The following is a 23,983-nucleotide window of genomic DNA, read 5'->3' on the forward strand; positions in this document are numbered from 1 at the left end:
TCTAGTCACAAAAAGAGGTTTCCATCATTATTTTTCTCTGAATCACCTCTTAATCAGAGCGTGATCAGTATGTGAGTACTCTGGTGCTTAAATGAGTTTATTCATCTAATGGTATTTATGCGTCAGGAGGTCGCTCTACCCTATTACTTTTAACAATCATATACTTATTCAATCGGACTTCATTCGACTTCGCTATTCAATCTAACTTGGAGGGGGAGACATATGATGCAGCCCAGGTAACCTGATCGGTCATCACCCTCTTTACCACCCCCGCATGGTCAAATATGCCCTCTAAGGGTCCCAGTCGACTCTAGCCTTCCCAACCCACTTGGCTATTGCGATCTTTGGACGAGGAAGGATCTTTGGCCTCAAGCTTTGACAATTATTGACACAATACCGACGCTAACAAAGGCAGTCTATGTTGAAGGTGACACCTGACTAACGACTCGACCATGTCAGAAGTACGACCCAATAGCTGTCACCCTTGACGCTGCCTTACCTTCCTACGTGCGGCCAGTCTACAAGTGAAGTTTCACTCGTGCGATCACATACGTGGCTTGCCTAGGGCTCACGTGGTAGCCTACATGGATTATATTATTTACAAATTTGAGATGTAATATTTGATACAAATATAAAATTTAATTAATAAAATTTTATAGTTTTCAAAACACTTTTTTAATATATTTTTCTCTCTCTCTCTCTTTTTATTCTTAGTTTTCGATTTTTCCTATTTTATGATTTTTTTCTTCCCTTTTATTTATTGATTTAGGCTAGCACGAGCAAAGTCAATCAAGCCTTAGCTCAAGCTATGTGTGAATCTAACTAAGCTGAATTGAAATTGACCGTCTTTAAAATTTTTTTTTCATTTCCTTATTTAATTTATTTATTAAAAATTTTATGACACTCACATTGAACTCAAAGATTTTTTTATCAAATTCAACTAAGGAAATGAAACTTATATTATTATTCTTACAGTTTAAATGTAAGATTGATAAACCAAACGAAACTTATATTATTTTATTAAATATATTACAGACAGTAAATTAAAATAGTATTTTTATTCATAAAGGATCCTTTTTTAATTTATTAAAATAGTATCTCACTCATCATTTAATATCTAAAATACATTTCTACATGAGTCACTACAATAAATTTGACTTTCTGCAACGCGCAATTAAACTATCCGCCGAGCACATCGCATGCTGCATAATCTTAAGCTGTTGAAATTTATAATACATCCGCAGCGCACGAGGCGCGCGCTGCAGAAAATTGCATCTGCAGCACGCGAGCGCGCGCTGTGGTAAATTGCATCCATAGCGCACGACCTGCGTGCTACGGATGCAATTTTCCGCAATGCGCGCCCATGCGTTGCGGATAAGTGCATCCGCAGCGCGCGCCCGCGCGCTGCGAATAATTACATTCTAAGGTACAATATAATATATCTATATACACAAATATAATATAAATACAAATAATTATAAAATCAAAGCTCTAACATTTATAATCCAACACACAAATACCACATACAAATATCAGATAAAATTATAATATCACATTCACAATTATAAAATCAGATCTCAAACAATGTGCATATATATATCAGAGATAATCATCAACATTTAGTTAGATAAAACAATCCAAATAAAAATTCATCTTTACTACAAAAAGTATATGTTCAAATCATTAGCATCTATATCAGTCAGACAAAACTATAAACATTGATGCACAAGCGACTGTGCTTCCTATTACATCCTCGAGAAAAAAAATCTCTTCGTTTGGTCGAATTAGCTCCATCTTCTCCATGAAAACTCTATCAATCCAAACTTTCCAATAAGATCCACCAAGAGGAACGTGATATGTTTTTGCTTTTGGATCCGTGAATGCAATTCGACCTTCTACAACAGCTCCATCAACAGATAAATGAAGCAGTTTACATTTAGCATTAACACTGATATTTCCAACACTCACATTCTTTAGTTTTGACTATATAACAATAAAAAGTAATTAATGATCAAACACATTTTATAATAAAGCATGCTATAAATAATAAACGAAAGTATAATATTATGTTAAGATAGTTACCTGAGCTGCAACATTGCTATCGCCACCAATATAATTTCCAATACCGCTATCAATGCCACCACTAGCAACCTAATTTTACAAACAAATTAATTTTTGTTAGTCTAATACAAAAGATAGGGGTGTAATCGAACCGAGCCGAGCCGAACAGTAAGAGGCTCGAGCTCGAGCTCGGTTCGTTTTTCCTAAGCTCGAGTTCGGCTCGAGTTCGATTCGAGCTTTAATTCTTAAGCTCGAGCTCGGCTCGTAATGAAATTAAATAGTTCGCGAACGGCTCGAGCTCGGCTTCGAAAAAGGCTCGTTTTAAAGTTAAACGAATTCAGTTCGAGCTTGGTTCGAAAATAACTCGTTTAAAAGTTAAACGAGCTTAGTTCGAGCTTGGCTCGTTAATATATAATATTTATAATTCATGTAATATATATATATATATATATATATATATATATATATATATATATATATATATTCGCGAATCTCTTAACAAACACGTTCGTGAGCCTTTAAACGAACATGTTCGCGAACACGTTCGTGAGCCTTTAAACGAACATGTTCGCGAGCTCACGAACCAAATACTGTTAAGCTCGAGCTCGGCTCGATAATATTTTCGAGCTCGAAATCAGGCTCGAGCTCGGCTCGTTAACTTAATCGAACGAACTCAAACGAACTTTTTTTCGAGCCGAGACTCGAATAGCTCGTGAGCAGCTTGGCTCGTTTACAATAAATACTTGGCTCGTTTACACCCCTAGATTAATTCAATTTAATCAATTCGGTCTTGATTTTAAAAGTTTAAATTTGATTAAATCGAATATATCAAACTACTGCTATGTTATTTGTAACTGTTGTCATTTCTCTTGTATTTGGTGAAGTTGTTTAGTGTGGTTGTTGGGACTATTGTTATTTTATGGCTTCTTTGTATGCCATGCCAAATTTTTTTAAGAAATTGCATAGCTATGCTTCGCAAGATCTTCTTCGCTTAATTGCTTAGGAGTTCAACTAGCGTCCCCGGGGCAATGGTGCTGTGGTAGGACATCCAGGTTGTCACCCAGACATTTACGATTCGATCCCCAGCTACAACGTATTTATAAGAATTTTTCTCCAAATGGAAAGCACAATCAAAGGATGCTGGACATCTAGGTTGGCCGCTGCGTGCACTTCCTGATTTACCCTGGTGGCCAGTGGAAAATTTTTAGATCGAACCGATCACTTCTATAAATAGTCAATAAAGCTAACTGAGATTATCATTTTTTTTCCGGAGTTCAACTAGTCAATCAGATCTTGTGATAAAAGTATTTATGATGTTTTAAAAGGGCCAACAAAATATTTTTTTTATTTTTGTGATTTTTTATCAGTTATGAGTAAGAGTGAGCAAAATGTTCATCAAATTGAATTAACCGACTGAATCCATTAAATTTGAAAGTTCAGTTTGATTAATTTAGAAGTTCAATTTTTTTTAAAAAAAATATATTAATTTGATTTAATCAGTTTGATCTTGATTTTAAAAGTCTAAATTCAATTAAATAAATTAAAGAGGACGTATCAGTTAACTGCTATATTATTTGCACTCGATTGATATAATAGTCCACTGATAAATAAATAACAATCGATTATTATACTCAAATTAAAATTTAAAATTCTTAATTTGTAACTCTTCTAGGTGGAATCTGCCACTTTAGCGGCCCCACACGATCGGTCCCACGATCATTTGTGAAGAGATAAATCGAGAAACTGCAGTTGGTCACAACGCAGAAGGGTATTGCCTGGCTTCGCCAGGATTCGAACCCTTGTCCTATTTTGCAAGTCTGCTACATCGTAACCAACTCAGCTATGTATCAGGGGCTTAATTTGTAGTTGAAGTGTCTTATCCTAAGTGGTAAGCATGGAGATACCTGTTGCTTGAGGTTTCGAGTTCGAATCCTCTTAGCAACATATATTTGTTGACTGAGGTGCTGTGCGATTCAAGTCTTAGCTCGGCTAAGGTGCTGTTTCGGCAGTACGCTCTTATCAACCTAGTGGTACCGTGCCTCCAAAAAATCCCTTAGGGGTTTTTGATATGGGGTCATTTCGGCGGTGGGGTCGGTCACTATAAAAAGTTTACCCACTACAGTTTTATCCCCGGGGCATAGGTGAGTTGGTTACGACGCAGCAGACTTGCAGAAGAATCCTGGCGAAGTCAGGCAATACCCTCTTGTGTCGTAACCAACTGCACTTTCTCGATTTACCTCCTCACAGATGGTCGTGGGACCGACCGTGTGGGGCCGCTAAGGTGGCGGATCCACCTTTTTGCAAAAGAAGAAGAGGGGCTTAATTTGTAACTCTTCTTCTGCAAAAGGTGGAAATCCGCTACTTTAGCGGCCCCACACGATCGCCCCCACGACTATTTGTGATGAGGTAAATCGAGAAACTACAGTTGGTCATGATACAAGAAGGTATTGCCTAGCTTCGTCAGGATTCGAACCCTTGCCCTCAATTTATAACTCACTTTCATAAACAGAGAACAATTGATCAATCAATAAATCGTTGATTGATGAATTTGACTGTTTGAAAATTTAATAATTTTGATTTTTGATAAATTAATTAATTTTTTATCAATTTGATTTATTCAATTTATTTGATTTTTAAAAAAAATTTAATTGATTCAGTTGATTAAAAAAAAGATTTACTCGATTTCAATTTAATTTAATAGGTTCGATCAATGCTATTATTAATTAATTCCTCATCGCTATTTCCATGGTACAGTTTGGGTCCCCAGGATAATGGTGTCGCGGTATAATATTCAGGTCGTCACTCAGGCACCCACGATTCGATCCCCAGCTACGGCATATTTACAGAAATTTTCCTGTCACTCAGGCACCCACGATTTGATCCCCAGCTACGGCATATTTACAGAAATTTTCCTCAAAATAGGGAGTGTAATCAAAGGATGTTGGGCATCTAAGTTGGCTGCTACGTGTGCTTCCAGATTTATCCTGATGGCCGATGGGAAACTTCCATAGGACCGAGCCGGTCACCTCCAGAGATAGTCAATGAGGTTTGCGTTTTTAGGGAAGCGCATACGGCGACCAATCCAGATGCCCAGCATTCTTTGGCGTTCCCCATTTGGAGGAAAATTTCTACAAATACGCCGTAGCTAGGAATCGAACCGCGGGTCCCTGAGTTACAATCCAGATGTTTAACTGTTGCACCATTTGTATAGCTTTGATTAAAACTCCATCTTAAGGTGATTTTAAATTAATTTTCATCAAAATTACTTAAAAGGTAAAACATAAAGGGGTATTTCAAATATTCTTATTTGGTAATATGGGTATATGAGCATTTGGACATCTTGCTATAGTTGACCACGACGAAAGAATATATTATCTTAGCTTTATCGAGATTCGATCCTTATCCACTTCAGTAAGTCTATTCTGTCATAACCAACTCAACTATGTCCCGGAAATAATATCTTATCACTCTTATGCAAAAAGGTAGAATCCACCACCTTAGCGGCCCCACACGATCGGCCCCACGACCATTTGTGAGGAGGTAAATCAAGAAACTGCAGTTGATCACAACGCAAAAGGGTATTGCCTAGACTTCGCCAGGATTCAAACCCTTGCCCTCTTCTGTAAATCTGCTGCGTCGTAACCAACTCAGAATATCTTACCACTATATCATACTCTAGAGGGTATTTCAATTATCAAATTATAAATAGGATGCTATTTTGATTATTTTTAAAAAAATATGCTCTTTTACTGTATAAATAATTAAGGATATATTTTAAATTATTTTTTCTATATTATAAATAATTTTTAAAATTTCAAAAAGTACTATATTTAAATAAAATTTTTAAATAAATTTATAAAAATTATTAAATAAATTTATTCAAGTCACTAACTTTATTTATTATTTATTTTTATAACCGACTACCTGGATAGCCAATTAATTCCGAAATGTATGATTCGATTTTACATTTCACATATCAAATAAATTCTGCCTAACTTGATGAACAGTGTCGCCGGTTGTTGTTATTGAACATTAATAATGTGACTAACTTTCTAACTTATTTATTTATTTTATTATTGACTAAACATATTCATCAATGTTCTATTTATCACTCTTTACTAGTTCAAAAGCCATTTTAAATATCTTAACATTTCAGGTATCTCATGACATTCATCAACTAAAATTTAAGTTTCCTCATTTAATTTATGAAGCATATTTACATTTATTAATTGAAAAACTTACTTAAACTTCTTTCAAATTTAACTAGAGATCAATTTATGCTCAATTTATTTTCAGGATAAATCATTAAAAAAATTAGAATTGCAGGAGAGTCAAGATGTTATTCATTCTTTACCAAACATAGAATTGATTTATTATCAAAATTTTCATTATTTTTCACGACTTTGTTCTTAAGTTCTTTACTGTTCAATTTTATTTATTTTCTTTGTTAAATATCAGACCAACATAAATATATTTATTTAGACTGCTTGGCCTCGAACCTAAGCATGTTGCCTCAATACATTTGAGTTGATCTCGTTTAATTAAATAATTTAAATAGATTAAATGAAAATTTTATTAATTTATTTTAATATAGATTTAGATGAGTTGATTCGTCTAGGTCCGCGCCCTATATGAGTTGATCTGTGACAGATTTGAGTTAATCCGCGAGTCGAAAAATTTATTTTCTTTTAAATTTAAAAATTAAAATAGAAAATTCAATAGATTAGTAGAGTTTGATCCGTTTAAATCATAATTTAAATTTAAAAATTTTAATTTAATGCGTTTAAATTGTAATATAAATTTAAAATTTTAATATTTTTTATTTTTTGAGTGTCTGTGGGTTAATCCACCTAACTTATAATCCATTTTGGATTGAATTAAGTTGAAGATTTTTTAATTTGTCAAATTGGTAGGTTCGCTCGTTATATGATAAATTTCTGACGAATTGATCCGTCCTATTATAGATTGATCAGTTTTACAACTCTAGTGCAAATATAAACCTAAAAACAAGTGAGTCCACTCATGACCCTAATCGACCCGATACAACTTAGACGGACCGAGTGAGAGCCGGCTCATCCCACGTGCCCGACTAACTGACCAAGCACAATTTAAAAATAAAATAATAATAATATGGTATATGAAGTCCTGTATGTCAAGCATCATATTAAAAATAATTATATATAAATTTTATTTTATTTTAGAGATCATTTTCACGATTAAAATTCAGGATTATAAAATTATAGGACGGTTACTTTACTGTTGCATTAAAACTTTCCATCTTCAAATGATGTTTTTGACACAGAGGATACAAGTTATTTAAACTAATAGCCAAGGTACAAATCCTGACACCAGGAGGAAACCTGATCGGACGGTCAATTTGTCCCTCGATGAGGTGTATAGAGCAATCTCCACCTTTGGATCTACTCATGGTCAACATTTAGATCTACCCAAAAGTCTATAAAGCAATCGCCGCTCTCGTTCATCAAGCAATCTCTACTATTACTTCGATCCGGGGACGACGAAGAAGAAGGAGAAGAAGAATGGGGCGATCTCAGATTTGGTTTGCTCTTGGAGCTGTAAATCTAGCTTTGCTCTTCGCCTACGCCTTCGCCGACGGCGACGTGTTAGTTCTCACCGAGGCCAATTTTGAGAAGGAGGTCGGCCAGGATCGTGGCGCCCTTGTCGAGTTCTACGCCCCATGGTATTCCCTTCTCTCTCTCTCTCTCTGATCATGCTTATTCTGTTCTATTTCTTAATAACTCTGGATGATCTGCTGAGGTTTTTGCAACCTTCATCCGGAAGAATCTTTCAGTCAGATCCTTGACGATCTATGTAGTCTGATTTGCGCTTGCTGATTTTCGGTGGTTCTTGTCGTTTTCGTGATGGATTTGGGGACGCTGACTTCACATTTGATGGGAAAATTTGAACGGAGAAAGATAGAACATGAAATTGTCTCATATTTATCTTTGCTTATTGTTTGGAAATCGAAACCTACTTCTGTGGTTGCTACTCCTTTGATGTCGAAATTCTTGCTCTTCGCCATTGTTTCTTCTGGTGTGGAAATTGAAACTACAACTTGTATTTTTTTTTCTTTAGAAGATACACTTGAAATGAACTGTATATGGTTGATTCTCATAACTGATAGTTAGCCAAGACTATAGAAGGTGAATGGAGACTCCATCAACGAGTATCTAGTTTAAAGCAAAGGATCTCTGTGTGTGTATTGCATAATTTTAGCCCTTCTAATACCATTTTGTCACAGGTGCGGACACTGTAAGAAGCTTGCCCCTGAATATGAAAAGCTTGGATCGAGCTTTAAAAAGGCTAAATCTGTTTTGATTGGGAAGGTTAGCATCGTTCTAATCAGGCCAAGAACCATCATCTCTTTTGCTGAATAGGACATGCTCAGATTCCTTTTTTGGTTTTATCCTTTCTGATCATTTTGTGTCTAAATGTCGCACATTACATCAGTGTGCTATATAGTAATTGGTCTTAATTTACTTTTTTTTTTTATATATATTTAGGTGGACTGTGACGAACATAAGAGCTTATGCAGCAAGTATGGAGTGTCAGGATACCCAACAATTCAGTGGTTTCCTAAAGGGTCCTTGGAACCAAAAAAGTGAGCATGATCCTATCCTGGAATTCTATTCATCATTTTGGTTTTATGTTTTCTTTAATCTTTTGCAGAACAGTCTTCTTTTCATATGATGCATAATAAATATGAACAATCATGCAGATATGAAGGTCCACGAACTGCAGAAGCCCTTACTGAGTTTGCGAATACTGAAGGGGGTACATGCAAATTATATTTACTAGAAATTCTTGAATTGACAATTTCAGATATGGTCAAATATTCTTCTTTCACCTGAATTAATTTTTTTTCCTTTTATCTGTGGGCTTATTGTTGTAGGAACAAATGTGAAACTAGCAACTATCCCTTCTAATGTAGTAGTATTGACTCCAGAGACATTTGACCAGATTGTCCTTGATGAAAATAAGGATGTTCTTGTTGAATTCTATGCACCATGGTTAGTGTATTTGCTGAGGTTTTTTTTTTCTTTCCATTTGTAGCACTAGATACTTTTCCTTCAGTGACTCAAGTTTCTTAATCTTCAAACAGGTGTGGCCATTGCAAGCATCTTGCTCCTGTGAGTATTTTAGTTGATACAGTGTTAAGCCTTAGATTAACCTAAGGTCATATTTGCCATGTTTTTAATTATGAAACTACTAGATCTAACCTGATTTTTTTTGTGCAGATATATGAGAAGTTAGCCAATGCATACAAATTGGAAGAGGATGTTGTCATTGCTAACTTGGATGCTGATAAATTCAAGGATTTAGCAGAAAAGTAAGTCTTGAATATGCAATTTTCATATGGTGTACACTGTTGAGTTTCATGGACGATCATAATCTAGAATCTGGTTCTTTATGCTATTAACTAACAAATTGAGGTTGAAAGTTGATGTATTTGTTGATCTGGATTCAGTAAATTGTGTACCTTGAATGCTTCCTTAGTTCTGCTACCTATTTAGATTTTGGAGAAATATTATATGATATTAATGTAGAATAAGTTGAAAGTAGGTATCAGTTATTGAATTCTTTGTATTTTGAAGCTTACCTATTGATAAGTAGTTGTCAAACTGAGAGTTCTGTATTTCTGATCACCAATGTACTAGATTTAGATTTGGAGAATTGTGGTATTGTTATGCCAATTGATACCTTACATGCAGAATCAACATCTGATTGAGAGGAGGATCAGGTTCACTCAAAAGTTCTCGTTTTCTACAAATTTAATACTTGAATTTGTCGATGTTTGAGAGGAAGTGTGATCCAAAAATGCTTCCAACCTTATCCAGCATTCATCTGGCATGAAAATTGTGTGACAATGTGCATTATGACGTGCTATATTATGTGCTTAATCATTATTATTTCTCAAATTATCATGATGAAGTCCTCTTCAGTCAATTTTTTGCTATTTTTTGGTATATCATCCTTACTATGATAGGGTGTTAGTTGGCTTGATATGAATGATTCCATTTAAAAATTCACTATACTAAAGACTATTTAGTCATTTCCTATGTGGGAGGACCAGAATTTTCAACTATGTCGTGCTGAGATTAGTTTGTTAAGTGGGATGCCTTCTGCATTTCAGGTATGGAGTTAGTGGTTATCCTACCTTGAAGTTTTTTCCCAAGGGAAACAAAGCTGGTGAAGATTATGAGGCTGAACGTGAGTTGGATGATTTTGTTAAATTTATTAATGAGAAATGTGGCACAAACCGTGATGCAAATGGTCAACTTACTTCCCAGGTGAGTGATAGATTGTGAAGGACCATATTGACAAACTTTGTTCTTCAGGCATATTTGAAGATTGGTTTGACTAATGTAGGCTGGTATTGTGGCAAGCTTGGATGCTTTAGTGAAGGAGTTCGTGAGTGCTTCCAATGATGAGCAAAAGGCAATTCTCTCTAGAATGGAAGAGGAGGTTGCAAAGCTAACTGGTTCATCTGCAAGGTAAGGCATTTTTCAAGTCTTGAGCTATTGCACTCACTACTACTGGATATGTATATGAATGTGTTGTCAGCTGGTTTCTTCAATGCATTTCTTTTATAACACCATGTTACTTTGTTTTGGTATTCTCTCTCATATTTAAGAATTTCTCTCCCCTTCTCCCCTTATATATATAACATAATGCTTGTACATTTATACTTGATAAGGTTGAACAATGATTAGGAGTGATCCTGGGATGTTATAGTTGATATTTTTTAGTTTATGTTGTGTTATTTTTTAAAAAAACAACTCCAGTTAGACAGTGTTTTGTTGTGTAGTTTTTGATCCTTGATGCTCCTTTTTAGGCAAAACATGAGAACGTTGTGTCCATTATGTCGTGTCTATTCTTAGCTCAACTTTAAATTCTTGGTATCCAGTCCAAGTACAGAGGTCTTGATGACCCTTGGTGATCCCAGTGAAGAGAACTGGAATTACAAATTCCAGAAAGGTGGCAGCTATAGTATAGCTGTATAGGATCAAGGCTGAAAATCCAATGGAAAGGAGGTTGATTGAAGAGGTGTCGGTGCTAAAAGGGGGAAAGGTGGCAGTTATAGTAGAGAATCAAGGCTGAAAATCCAATGGAAAGGAGGTTAATTTAAGAGGTGTTGGTGCTAAAGAGGGTGTTGGCAAGTGCAGGTCGTGTCATGGGTGCAAAAGGGTTTAGAGAGGGTACAGAAGGGTCTCTGGGGAAAACAGAAGGGAGAAACTGTTTTTTTTTTTTTTTGTTATTACAAATATGCTCTTACATCTTTAAAACTTTCGGTTTTCCCTAAACTATGATAGAGCACATGGCCTACCATGCGCTACATTAATCCATCCTGATTGTTAGTCAACCATCATCAGTTCTGGTGGCTTATGTTATGTGCCACAATCTTTTGGAATTGATTGGCTGCATTCTTAGATTTTCATACCCACCATTTGCCACAAGATCCATTTGCCATATCAAGGACTCAAGATGGTGTCCATTATACACAGAGTTGAAGTTTCTCTGTGTTATTACAGATAGTTGATTGTTGGAGGAAGAGATGAACCTTCTCTGCTGTTTGGTTTTCATTCCTTGTTAACACTACATATTGCTGTGCTGATCCCAACTCCCCATTTAGATCGTTTATTTCGCACCATTTTCACTCCTTTGCCATCAACCAAAACAAACACAGATGAATAATGATGAAGGCAAGTAACACAGACCTACTAAACATTAACATCCATGAACATTCCAGATTTAGATATTCTGTTCGTACACATTTGATCATTGAGCTACCTAAATTGTACCTTCTTGGATTTAAGTTGTGTTGATCCTTTGGTTTGTGAAATTTCAGGTACGGCAAGACCTACCTAAAGGCTGCTAAAAGCTCCTTGGAAAAAGGCGCAGATTACGCCAAGAAAGAAATTGAGCGTTTGCAACGCATCTTGGAGAAGGTGAGTACAAAGTTGTTTTCATCTTCTCATTTGAAAACCTAATCACGGCTTATTCGTACATTATGTCAGCCGATCAACACGGTCAAGGCGGACGAGTTCATCATCAAGAAGAACATTCTCGCTACTTTCGCTGCTTGAGCCGTTGTCATCCATAATGACTCCATTTGCACCAAGGTTTTGCCATCAGACATGATTGGAGTGGAGAATACTTACAGCTGGAGATTTTTTAGCCTTCAAATTTGAGATTCCAAATTAATTTTTGTTTTCACTCAAGTAGACTGGGATCTTGTTAATTGTTCAGGACTTTGTTTTAAATACTTATTTGGAAACTTGTTCTTTAGACAAATAATGATGTTAAGCTTGTTCTTTAGTGAATTCGGTGACACCGTGGTCCGATCCATCTAAGCAGTTCAACTAGAACCAAAAATATGGGGCCCTCTTATCGCCAATATTCATGGCTGATGGCTCCAATGTCTGATGTAGGTCTCAACCACAAAGTGGCATCCACCGGTGTAAATAAAGGTGTCGGATAAAGTCGGGTCCGAGTCGCACTCAGCGGGGCCTGTTTCCGTACAGGTTGCATCATGGTGTGGGGCCTGGCCGGGACAGGCTTAGTCAGCCTCCACTGTTCCTCATCCAATTCACTATTTCTATCCTTCCTTCCTCCTCTTCCCCTTCCCAAGCGACCACAAACACCAGCTACCTTCCTCCTCTTCTTCCCAAGTGACTGACCACAAACACGAGCTACTTCTCCTGGAGCAAGCATGGACTTGCTCACTGTCATCGCGACATTAGGCCTTGTGTTTTCGGCTGCGTGTGCCTTTGCGCTTCTTCGCGGATCAAGCAGCAGCAGCAGCAGCAAGGAGAAGAAGCAGAAGCAGTATGCTCCTGCAGTTGGGACAATTCTGCATCAGATTGCCAACATCCGAAGGATTTACGACTACCACACGGAGCTCTCGCGCAAGCACAAAACCTTCAGGTTCTTGAGTCCCTTTTGCCAGTACATCTACACCGCCGATCCTATCGTCGTAGAGTACTTACTCAAGACCAACTTCCAGAATTATGGCAAGGTACTAGCTAGCAAATAGTCTATGGTTGGACTTGGTGTTGAGGTACTTGATTTTGTTTTCACTTTCTTTTCAGGGGTGGTTACACTATGAGAACCTGAAAGATTTGTTTGGCGATGGAATTTTCTCTGTCGACGGGGATAATTGGCGTCGCCAGAGAAAGCTTGCCAGTTATGCGTTCTCCACAAAGGCCCTGAGAGACTTCAGCTCTGCAATCTTCAGAAAAAATGCATCTAAGCTTGCTCATGTCGTTTCCTCCTCTGCTAAAAGTAACGACAAGTTCGATGTTCAGGTAAGTATATATACATGAAGTTGTTGTTTCGGTGTCGAATTCATCTAAATTAAAGCCTTGTGGGGGATTCGTAAAGTGTGAATTTTGCGACGACAGCACTTGCTGATGAAGTCGACAATGGACTCGATATTCAGAATTGGGTTGGGGGTAGAGTTGAATTGCTCGGACAGCTCTGATCAGGGCGGGAATGAGTTTGCGAAATCGTTCGATGCCGCCAACGAGATGCTCATTCTGCGATACGTAAACCCGTTGTGGAAGGTTATGAGGTATCTGAACATTGGATCTGAAGCAAAACTCAGAGAAAAAATTAAGTCTGTCGATGAGTATGTGTACAGATTGATCAGTATCAGGATCGAACAGACTTCAGAGACAGAAAATGAAGAACAAGTAAGTAACTTCTTTTACACCATCAATCTCCTCCTCTGCCAAAAGACTAATGTTTCTTATTCGGTCTGATCTGAACCGGAGAACAGAACGAAGACATCCTGTCGAGATTTATCGACGAGCGAAAAAAGGATCCACAAAGCATCAGCCTTCAGTTCTTGAGGGACATAATGCTGAACTTTGTGCTCGCTGGGAAAGATAGCACAGCAGGCACACTTGCATGGTTCTTCTACTTGATTTGCAAGAACCCTTCTGTTCAGGAGAAGATTCACAAAGAACTCATGGAAGTGACTGAAGCCGCGGAGCCTGCGGCGGATTTCGATGTGTTTGCAGGGACGATAAGCGAGGATTCACTTAACAAAATGCAGTATCTTCATGCTGCACTCACCGAAACACTCAGGCTGTTTCCTCCAGGCCCCGTGGTAAGAAGTGTCAGTCAGTTCAAAGCCTGCCAACCCTGCAGATCTCTATGAAGTGAATTATATTTCGAATAATTTGCAGGACAGTAAGGTTTGCTTCTCGGACGACACTCTGCCTGGAGGCTACACTGTAAGAAAAGATGATGTTGTGTTCTACCAGCCATATCCAATGGGCAGGATGGAGTACTTGTGGGGTGTCGATGCCGAAGCTTTTCGCCCGGAGAGGTGGCTGAACGACGATGGCATCTTCCAACCTGAAAGCCCATACAAATTCACAGCTTTCCAAGTAAGAAACGATCTGAGTGTCCGTCCAGCTTTACGGTTCGAAAATCGCACAAGTTTGATTAAGGCTGCTAATTGTGTTACGTTGTTTGCTTTGCTTTCAGGCTGGGCCAAGGCTGTGCTTGGGGAAAGAGTTTGCCTACAGACAAATGAAGATATTCGCAGCGGTGCTGCTGAGATTCTTCGAGTTCAAGCTCAGCGAAGAGGGGAAGGTTGCGCGCTTCAAAGCCTCGATGACTTTGCTGATCGACGGAGGCCTCTTCCTCGAAGCGCGCCGTAGATGAAACTTTCTCAACTTTCTCTTCTAAAAGAAGAAATTTGATTCTATGATAATGGTAAATTATTCTTGAATAATATTTATGAATAAATTTATAATATAAATTCACTAACTAATTAAAAATATAAATATTTTAAATAATTAAACATACTTGAAATGAAAGCTTAATGCTAGTAAATCGAAAAATTAAATTTGGACCACCATTTCAAATGATTGGATTTATTTTAGGCTGTTTATTTCCTTTAATTTTTTATGAATCAAAATTTAATTAAAATTTAATCAACTAATTCCATATTTAGTAAATTGAGTACAAAATTTATCACACTTCTACTTAAAAAATATTCAACAAAGTCATCTAAATATTATTTTAACCTAGTGATTGAATGGTGCTCCTTTATTTCTATTTTAAGTTTCATCTAATCCAATTTTAAATCCAGCCGGATCCTATAGCATCATACAGATAATGTATAATATCGAAATGAATGTTCCTTGGCGTTCAAGAAGAGAATTTTTTATTTTCTCTAGGTCACGTATTTCGCTGTGGATTTAAAATGACGTGTGCAGTTACGTCATCACATCACTTACCCTCAAATTATTTAAAATTAATGCGTTGGTCAAACCTTCTCGCCTCCTGCGCCAATAGATAGCGCCGGCGATGTACTCAGCCACCGGCATCAATTGCACTCCCATGGCCGGAGCTGCGGCGGAGGACGTGAAGGTTTTGGGCCTCCCGCATAGCCCCTTCGTCATCAGAGTCCTCATCGCCCTCCGCCTCAAGAGAGTCGAGTATGAGCTCGTGGAGGTGCAGTGTCGCGGAGCCGAAGAGCGAGATCCTGGTGAAGTCCAACCCGGTGTACAAGAAGATCCCCGTGCTGCTCCACCGCGGAAAATCTATCTGCGAGTCTGCCGTCATCGTCCAGTACATCGACGAGGAGGGGTCCGACGGCGGTGGATCCTCCTCCATCCTCCCCGCCGACCCCTTCGACCGCGCCCTCGCTCGGTTCTGGGCCGCCTACATCGACGACAAGGTAAAGGTCCCTGTTTTCGCAATCCATCAAATTAAAAACAAAACATTTGATCCGATTTCTTCGATTTGTACCAGTTGCCTGCTCCAGTTAGGGCTTTGAGGTGGGAGACAGAGGCGGAGAAGGCGGCGGAGTTGGCCGGGCAAATCCGGCAGGCGCTGGGGCTCCTGGAAGAGGCCTTTGTGGAGTGCGGCAAAGGGAAGGGCTTCTTCGGAGGGGACGCCGTCGGCTACCTGGACATCGCTCTGGGGAGTTGCCTGGGGTGGATCAGGGCGCTGGAGAAGGCCAAAAGCGTCAAGCTTTTGGATGCGGAGAAGCTTCCTCGGCTGACAGGATGGGCGGAGCGGTTCCTGGCGGAGGAGTCAGTGAAGGGGCTGGTGCCAGACGCCGATAAGTATCAGAAGTTTTACGCGGCCGCCGCGGCGAGGACGAGCGCTACTCCTGCTGCATAAGAATCGTACAGTGTGAATTAGGGTTTGAGAGTCGAAATTTCTCCTGAAAATAATAAATAATAAATAAATGGGATACACATCAAATACATGAAGTCTTCAAACATTTATGAAGTAAAATAACAAATCTAAACCTAGTGAAAAATTCGTATCTACCTTGTTTTTGAACTCAGTTACGATCGTAGTTATATATCTTGTATATGTATTAATGTACAATCAACCTCGAGTTAAGATTAATCAAGTTTGGTTGAACAAGCTTGAGTTGGTTCTAATTGATTTTGATGTTTGATCAATATATTTATTGATGAGAGCGAAACATAAATAGAAGGAGAGCGAAACATAAAATAGGAGTTATTACAGAAGAAGATTGTTGGTGTAATCGTTCTTAGATTAGATTGACCAAGATTGATTTGAATGTATATGAATTAAGCGAAAAGTCAAGTTGGTTAATGTTGATTGAATATTTGATGGTGAAAAGTTCAACTGGATCACGGTTGATCGGATATTTAGTAGTCAAAATTCGAATAGAAAGATAATAAGAGAGAAATCTAAGTGGATCACAATTAATCTAACATTTGATGTTTGGAAATCAAATAGAAAGTTAGCATAAGAGGTGAAGTTTAAGTGGATTATGAAGGACCAAACACTTAATGATTAAAAGTTCAACAGAGAGTTGGTAAAGACAAATTCTAAATAGGTTATGGAGGATCGGACACTTAGCATGAGATGTGCAATCTAAGTGAGTTAAGATTGCGTGAATATTTGACAATGAAATAAGTCCAAACAAATCAAGGAGTACTGAATATTTGACAATAGGAAAGCTTAATAGGTCATGGAGGACTGATATTAGGCAGAGAAGAAAAGTCATGACAGATCATAGATAGTCAGATGTTAGGTATGAGATGATAACTAAAGTCCAAATAAATCAAGAAGGATCAGATGTTTGACACTGATGAAGTCCTGACAAATCAAAGTTGATTGAATGCTATGTAATGGTGAAGTTCTAATTAACATATCAATATTGATCAGATGTCAAGCAATGATGAAATCTTAATAGGTCAATGTTGACTGGATGTTAAGCTAGAAAATCCTGATAGGCTGAGGTCAATCGAATACTAGATAAGGCAAGATTTCAACATTAATATGGTTGAAATAGAGATATCAATCATCTACTAGGGGGTAATAATCAATTGATGAACCTTTAAATCCTGAATTTGAGGTTTGAGAGGATTTAAGGAGGGTTGTTGCACAATGATCAACTATTGGGTTTAAACAATTAACAGATGATATTGTTGCAACAAACAAAATGTTTGAAACTCATCTGATTAACTCAATTGATTATGATCAGTCAATTGATGATGTGGAGTAGTCGATTGTTGTTACTGTTGCAACGAACAAAATATTTTGAACTCGACTGTGAGACTTGACTATTTAGGTAGCAGTCAATTGATGGTCATGAGCAATCGACACTTGTGCTCAAAGTTAAGCTAGAAAGAGACATTCTGTAGGCGCAATTGACTGATGGGTACATTCAGTCAACTGTCAGGCGAAAATCAGCTCTAACTTGGAGGCTATAAAAGAAGAATTTGTGAAAGATTTTGACGTTGATTTTTTAGGGTTATAGAAGAGAGTGTTATTGCATTTCTAGACTTTCAATAGGCAATCTAAAGCAACTACAAAGCGAGATTCATTGTAAATTATTATTTATATTATATTTCATTTTCATCATGATACTCCGTAATAATCTGCGATTGTTAGGGATAGACCGGTTGGGTTAAGTCCGTAAGAAAGGAGATTAGGTTTGGTGTTAAGACCTTGTAAGATATAACTCGAAAGTAGAGTTGGAGTCATGCAATGTTCAAGAAATCAGGTTCAGAATTATAAGGTGCTCAAGAAGCGGAGTCGAAGTCAAAAGATGCTCAAGAATTTGATTCAAAATCTAAAGGTGTTCAAGAGTCAAAAACAAAACTATGAAATACTTAGGAAACATATCTAGACCAAAGTGTGTTCAAGAGACAGACGCAGAGTCAAATAATAAGAGAAGCGTATACATTTAATTTAATTCCGAAGGTAAAAAAAAACTATTAATAATGATCATTATAAGTAGAGGTTTCAAATGATTATTATAAGTAGAGGTTTCAAATGATTATTACTACATGAGAATGTAATGATGATCTACACTATCATAAAAGAAAAATATTAATATCATAAAAGATATTATTGCATAATAACAATTATAAAAGAAATATCATAGTTCAAAAGAAATGAGACTAAGATTGAATGCTTACTTTTCATACATTTTTTACTATCTACTATTTTCTGTTGCCATCTGACTTGAACATCAAATTTTATTATATCACATCTTTATTTTTGTGTACATATGATTTTAACCTAGTCGATTGAATGGCACATACCTCCTTTATTTCATTATGGATTAACGTGACGTGAGCAGCCACGTAATCACACTTACCATAAAATTATTCAAAATTAACAACACAAATAGAATGTTCCAACCAATACACCGTGGATGGTTCAAATCAAGGCTTCAGCCGACATGCACAATCCTCCGGAGATAAGAGAGATCCTGAAAAGCACTTCAAATGAGAGTTAGAATGGTGCCGAAGTTGGGTACCGACAAACCACTCTGACGCTCAAGTTAAAATTTGGCGTAAGGAAGGAATCTTATGACTTGAAGAAATTGGGATAAATATGTGTGTGTACCTTTGCCTATAGGCATGAGCTACCTTTCTATAGTAGCTGATCTCCGAAATATTAGCAATATATCGCTGGAGAAATATTCGGATAGACTGGTTCTCCCTTGGATTTCGTTTGTTGATTAGTTCCTATTATTGCGGAAGAATTGGTTCTGTTCTTTTTCCAATTTGAGCGGAACGACTGCTTCTTTAAATAAGCGTCATATGTCGAAAGCTGCTCTTGCATGTTAAAACTGCATCATGAGGTTGGCACATGACGCTGGAGGCGCCGAGTCACGAGACCGGCACATGAAGCTGAAGACATGTTGAGACCGAGTCACGAGGTCGGCATATAATGCTGGAGACGTGCCGAGACCGAGTCATGAGATCGGCACATGAAGCTGGAGATGTGCCGAGACCGAATCACAAGGTCGGCACATGAAGCTGTGCCAGGACCGAGAGGCCGGAGTTTCATTTAATTTCAATAATTAATCGATACTTAGATTTACTGGATTTCCTTCACACCTCCTTCTAACAAATATCCACGTAACCCAAAAACAACCTTACCAGATCATAGAACATTAGTTAAACCTTCTCGCCTCCCGCGCCTAAAAATAGTAGAACCACCGCCGGCGATATACTCAGCCACCGGCATCAATGTGCACTCCGATGGCCGGAGCTGCGGCAGAGGACGTGAAGGTTTTGGATCTCCCGACGAGCTCCTTCGTCATCAGGGTATAAAATTTTTTATGAATCAAAATTTAATAAAAATTTAATCAACTAATTCCATATTTAGTAAATTGAGTATAAAATTTATCACACTTCTACTTAAAAAAATATTCAACAAAGTTATCTAAATATTATTTTAACCTAGTCGATTGAATGGTGCTCATTTATTCCTATTTTAAGTTTCATATAATCCAATTTTAAATCCAGCCGGATCCATTAGCATCATATAGATAATGTATAATATCGAAATGAATGTTTCTTGGCGTTCAAGAAGAGAATTTTTTTAGTTTCTCTAGGTCACGTATTTCGCTGTGGATTTAAAATGACGTGGGCAGTTACGTTATCACACTCACTTACCCTAAAATTATTTAAAATTAGTGCGTTGGTCAAGCCTTCTCGCCTCCCGCGCCTATAGATAGCGCCGGCGATGTACTCAGCACCGGCATCAATTTGCACTCCCATGGCCGGAGCTGCGGCGGAGGACGTGAAGGTTTTGGGCCTCCCGCTTAGCCCCTTCGTCATCAGAGTCCTCATCGCCCTCCGCCTCAAGGGAGTCGAGTATGAGCTCATGGAGGTGCGGATCGCGGAGCCGAAGAGCGAGATCCTGGTGAAGTCCAACCCGGTGTACAAGAAGGTCCCCGTGCTGCTCCACCGCGGAAAATCTATCTGCGAGTCTGCCTTTGTCGTCCAGTACATCGACGAGGAGTGGTCCGATGGCGGTGGATCCTCCTCCATCCTCCCCGCCGACCCCTTCGACCGCGCCCTCGCTCGGTTCTGGGCCGCCTACATCGACGACAAGGTAAAGGTACCTGTTTTCGCAATCCATCAAATTAAAAACAAAACATTTGATCCGATTTCTTCGATTTGTACCAGTTGCCTGCTCCAGTTAGGGCTTTGAGGTGGGAGACAGAGGCGGAGAAGGCGGCGGAGTTGGCCGAGCAAATCTGGCAGGCGCTGGGGCTCCTGGAAGAGGCCTTTGCGGAGTGCGGCAAAGGGAAGGGCTTCTTCGGAGGGGACGCCGTCGGCTACCTGGACATCGCTCTAGGGAGTTGCCTGGGGTGGATCAGGGCGCTGGAGAAGGCCAAAAGCGTCAAGCTTTTGGATGCGGAGAAGCTTCCTCGGTTGACAGGATGGGCGGAGCGGTTCCTAGCGGAGGAGTCAGTGAAGGGGCTGGTGCCAGACGTCGATGAGTATCAGAAGTTTTACGCAGCCGCCGAGGCGAGGACGAGCGCTACTCCTGCTGCATAAGAATCGTACAGTGTGAATTAGGGTTTGAGAGTCGAAATTTCTCCTGAAAATAATAAATAATAAATAAATGGGATACAAATCAAATACATGAGGTCTTCAAACATTTATGAAGTAAAATAACAAATCTAAACCTAGTGAAAAATTCATATCTACCTTGTTTTTGAACTCAGTTACGATCGTAGTTATATATCAGCGCGTTTCATATATGTATTGATACAATCGACCTCTAGTTAAGATTGATCAAGTTTGGTTGAACAAGCTCGAGTTGGTTTGAATTGATTTTGATGTTTGATCAATATATTTATTGATAAGAGCGAAACATAAATAGAAGGAGAGCGAAACTTAAATAGGAGTTATTGCAGAGGAAGATTGTTGGTATAATCATTCTTAGATTAGATTGACCAAGATTGATTTGAATGTATATGGATTAAGCTAAAAGTCAAGTTGGTTAATGTTGACTGGATATTTGACAGTGAAAAGTCTAACTGGATCACAGTTGATCGGATATTTAGTGGTCAAAATTCTAATAGAAAGATGATAAGAGAGAAATCTAAGTGGATCACGATTAATCAAACATTTGATGTTTGGAAATCAAATAGGGAGTTAGCATAAGAGATGAAGTTCAAGTAGATCATGAAGGACCAAACACTTAATAATTAAAAGTTCAACAGGAAGTTGGTAAAGACAAATTTCAAATAAGGTATGGAGGATCGGACACTTGGCATGAGATGTGCAATCTAAGTAAGTTAAGATTGAGCGAATATTTGACAATGAAAGAAGTCCAAACAAATCAAAGAGTACTGAATATTTGACAATAAGAAAGCTTAATAGGTTATGGAGGACTGATATTAGGCAGAGAAGAAAAGTCTTGACAGATCATATAGATAGTCAGATGTTAGGCACAAGATGATAATTAAAGTCCAAATATATCAAGAAGGATCAGATGTTTGACAGTGATGAAGTCCTGACAGATCAAAGTTGACTGAATACTATGCAATGATGAAGTTCTAACATATCAATATTGATCAGATGTCAGGCAATGATGAAATCCTAATAGTTCAAGGTTGACCAGATGTTAAGCTAGGAAATCCTGATAGGCTGAGGTCAATCGAATACTAGACAAGGCAGGATTTCAACCTTGGTAAGGTTGAAATAGAGGTAGCAATCAGCTACTAGGGGGTAATAATCAATTGATGAATCTTTAAATCCTAAATTTGAGATTTGAGAGGATTTAAGGAGGGTTGTTGCACAATAATCAACTATTGGGTTTAAACAATTAACAAATGATATTGTTACAACAAACAGAATGTTTGAAACTCATCTGATTAACTCGATTGATTACGATCAGTCAATTGATGATGTGCAGTAGTCAACTATTGTTACTGTTGCAACGAACAAAATATTTTGAACTCGATTACGAGACTTGACTATTTAGGTAGCAGTCAATTGATGGTTATGAGCAATCGACACTTGTGCTCAAAGTTGAGCTGGACAGAGACATTCTGTAGGCGCAATTGATTAATGGAAACATTTGGTCAACTGTCAAGTGGAAATCAGCCCCAACATGAAAGCTATAAAAGAAGGATTTGTGAAAGATTTTGACGTCGATATTTTAGGGCTATAGAAGAGAGTGTTGTTGCATTTCTAAACTTTCAATAGGCAATCTAAAACAACTACAAAGCGAGATTCATTGTAAATTATTATTTATATTATATTTCATTTTCATCATGATACTCCGTAATAATCTGCAATTGTTAGGGATGGACCGATTGGATTAAGCCCGTAAGGAAGGAGATTGGATTTGGTGTTGGGACCTTGTAAGATATCACTCGGAAGTGGAGTCGGAGTCAAGCAATGTTCGAGAAATCAGGTTCAGAATTATAAGGTGCTCAAGAAGCGGAGTCGAAGTCAGAAGATGCTCAAGAATTGAATTCAAAATCTAAAGGTGTTCAGGAGTCAAAAATAAAACTATGAAATACTTAGGAAACATATCTACACCTAAAGTGTGTTCAGGAGGCGGACGCAGAGTCAAATAATAAGAGAAGCGCATATTTAATTTAATTCCGAAGACAAAAAGAAAACTATTGATAATGATCATTATAAGTAGAGGTTTCAAATGATTATTACTATATGAGAATGTAATGATGATGTACACTATCATAAAAGAAAAATATTAATATCATAAAAGATATTATTACATAATAACAACTATAAAAGAAATATTATAGTTCAAAAGAAATGAGACTCACATTGAATGCTTACTTTTCATACAGTTTTTACTATCTACTATTTTTTGTTGTCATCTGACTTGAACATCGAATTTTATTATATCACATCTTTATTTTTGTGTACATATGATTTTAACCTAGTCGATTGAATGACATATACCTCCTTTATTTCATTAGAGCACCCCCAACCCGCATTCAACGCGCGTTCATCGAGGGTGTTATAACGCCCGACCCCAATGTGGAGCGTTAAAACACTTGAACGCGTTCAAGTGCTATGGGGAGGGCCAGCCTGGCCCACCCCGCATGTATTTTTTTATTATTTTATTTTATTTTTATTATTTTATTATTTTATTATTTAAATATATTTATTAAACGGTTAGTTTTAACAGCCATTAACGGTTAGTTTTAATTTTTATTAAAAAAATATAAATTTTAAAATTAAAAATTAAATAAAATGGTTAGTTTTTTAACGATTATTTTTTAACAGCTAGTTTAAAATTTTGTCTATAAATATCTACCAATGTGTACATATTTTTTTATTCTAACTCACTGTACTCTCCAATTCTACTTTCTAAATATTCTCCTCATCTATTTTTTAAAGTCCCTACAATCTTATTTTCTATTCAAAATGGATGAAAATAATAGGGCTTTTTTTTTTTACAAATTTCTTGAATTCTACAAACAGCCCACAAGAATATTTATTTTCCCAAAATCTACAAATTCCACCAAATTATCAATACTCATATTCATTTCCAAATATGTCGTTTCCTCCACAAAATCTTCAAAATTTCCAAGGTTTTGGAAATTCTTTGAATCATCCGAATTATGCTCCTCGAAGTCCATATCAACCGCTTCCAG

At 37.6% G+C, this 23,983-nt stretch overlaps 3 protein-coding genes and 1 pseudogene across 3 annotated transcripts; all 4 read left to right on the forward strand.

Moving 5' to 3' along the window:
• Positions 1–7,554: 7,554 nt before the first annotated feature.
• Positions 7,555–12,365, forward strand: LOC141826721 (protein disulfide isomerase-like 2-2). The gene is made up of 11 exons (XM_074714006.1): positions 7,555–7,762; positions 8,324–8,408; positions 8,586–8,683; positions 8,801–8,856; positions 8,975–9,092; positions 9,185–9,212; positions 9,321–9,412; positions 10,217–10,373; positions 10,453–10,577; positions 11,933–12,032; positions 12,102–12,365. The coding sequence occupies exons 1-11, from the start codon at positions 7,602–7,604 to the stop codon at positions 12,168–12,170; spliced, it is 1,089 nt and encodes a 362-aa protein (XP_074570107.1). The 5' UTR covers positions 7,555–7,601; the 3' UTR covers positions 12,171–12,365.
• Positions 12,366–12,618: 253 nt separating this feature from the next.
• On the forward strand, positions 12,619–14,811 carry LOC141827498 (cytochrome P450 704C1-like). The gene is made up of 6 exons (XM_074714763.1): positions 12,619–13,102; positions 13,176–13,391; positions 13,488–13,778; positions 13,865–14,197; positions 14,277–14,480; positions 14,581–14,811. Exons 1-6 carry the CDS (start codon positions 12,797–12,799, stop codon positions 14,758–14,760), a joined length of 1,530 nt encoding a protein of 509 aa, XP_074570864.1. The 5' UTR covers positions 12,619–12,796; the 3' UTR covers positions 14,761–14,811.
• Positions 14,812–15,439: 628 nt separating this feature from the next.
• Positions 15,440–16,298, forward strand: LOC141827725 (glutathione S-transferase U17-like; annotated as a pseudogene).
• A 3,765-nt stretch (positions 16,299–20,063) lies between these two features.
• Positions 20,064–21,051, forward strand: LOC141827994 (glutathione S-transferase U15-like). The gene is made up of 2 exons (XM_074715342.1): positions 20,064–20,448; positions 20,523–21,051. The coding sequence occupies exons 1-2, from the start codon at positions 20,077–20,079 to the stop codon at positions 20,895–20,897; spliced, it is 747 nt and encodes a 248-aa protein (XP_074571443.1). The 5' UTR covers positions 20,064–20,076; the 3' UTR covers positions 20,898–21,051.
• The last annotated feature ends 2,932 nt before the right edge of the window (positions 21,052–23,983 follow it).

The sequence above is a fragment of the Curcuma longa genome, chromosome 4 (genome assembly GCF_044706935.1).
Source record: "Curcuma longa cultivar G26 ecotype Majalengka, Jawa Barat chromosome 4, ITB_CL_G26_1.1, whole genome shotgun sequence".
Classification (NCBI taxonomy): Eukaryota; Viridiplantae; Streptophyta; class Magnoliopsida; order Zingiberales; family Zingiberaceae; genus Curcuma; species Curcuma longa.

Coding starts and splice junctions, on each gene's coding strand:
- LOC141827994 (XM_074715342.1), top strand. CDS start 20,077: ATGTACTCAGCACCGGCATCAATTTGCACTCCCATGGCCGGAGCTGCG. Junction 20,449..20,522: donor CCGCCTACATCGACGACAAG/GTAAAGGTACCT, acceptor GATTTGTACCAG/TTGCCTGCTCCAGTTAGGGC.
- LOC141826721 (XM_074714006.1), top strand. CDS start 7,602: ATGGGGCGATCTCAGATTTGGTTTGCTCTTGGAGCTGTAAATCTAGCT. Junction 9,093..9,184: donor GTTGAATTCTATGCACCATG/GTTAGTGTATTT, acceptor ATCTTCAAACAG/GTGTGGCCATTGCAAGCATC. Junction 12,033..12,101: donor TGCAACGCATCTTGGAGAAG/GTGAGTACAAAG, acceptor ACATTATGTCAG/CCGATCAACACGGTCAAGGC.
- LOC141827498 (XM_074714763.1), top strand. CDS start 12,797: ATGGACTTGCTCACTGTCATCGCGACATTAGGCCTTGTGTTTTCGGCT. Junction 13,392..13,487: donor ACGACAAGTTCGATGTTCAG/GTAAGTATATAT, acceptor TTGCGACGACAG/CACTTGCTGATGAAGTCGAC. Junction 14,198..14,276: donor TGTTTCCTCCAGGCCCCGTG/GTAAGAAGTGTC, acceptor AATAATTTGCAG/GACAGTAAGGTTTGCTTCTC.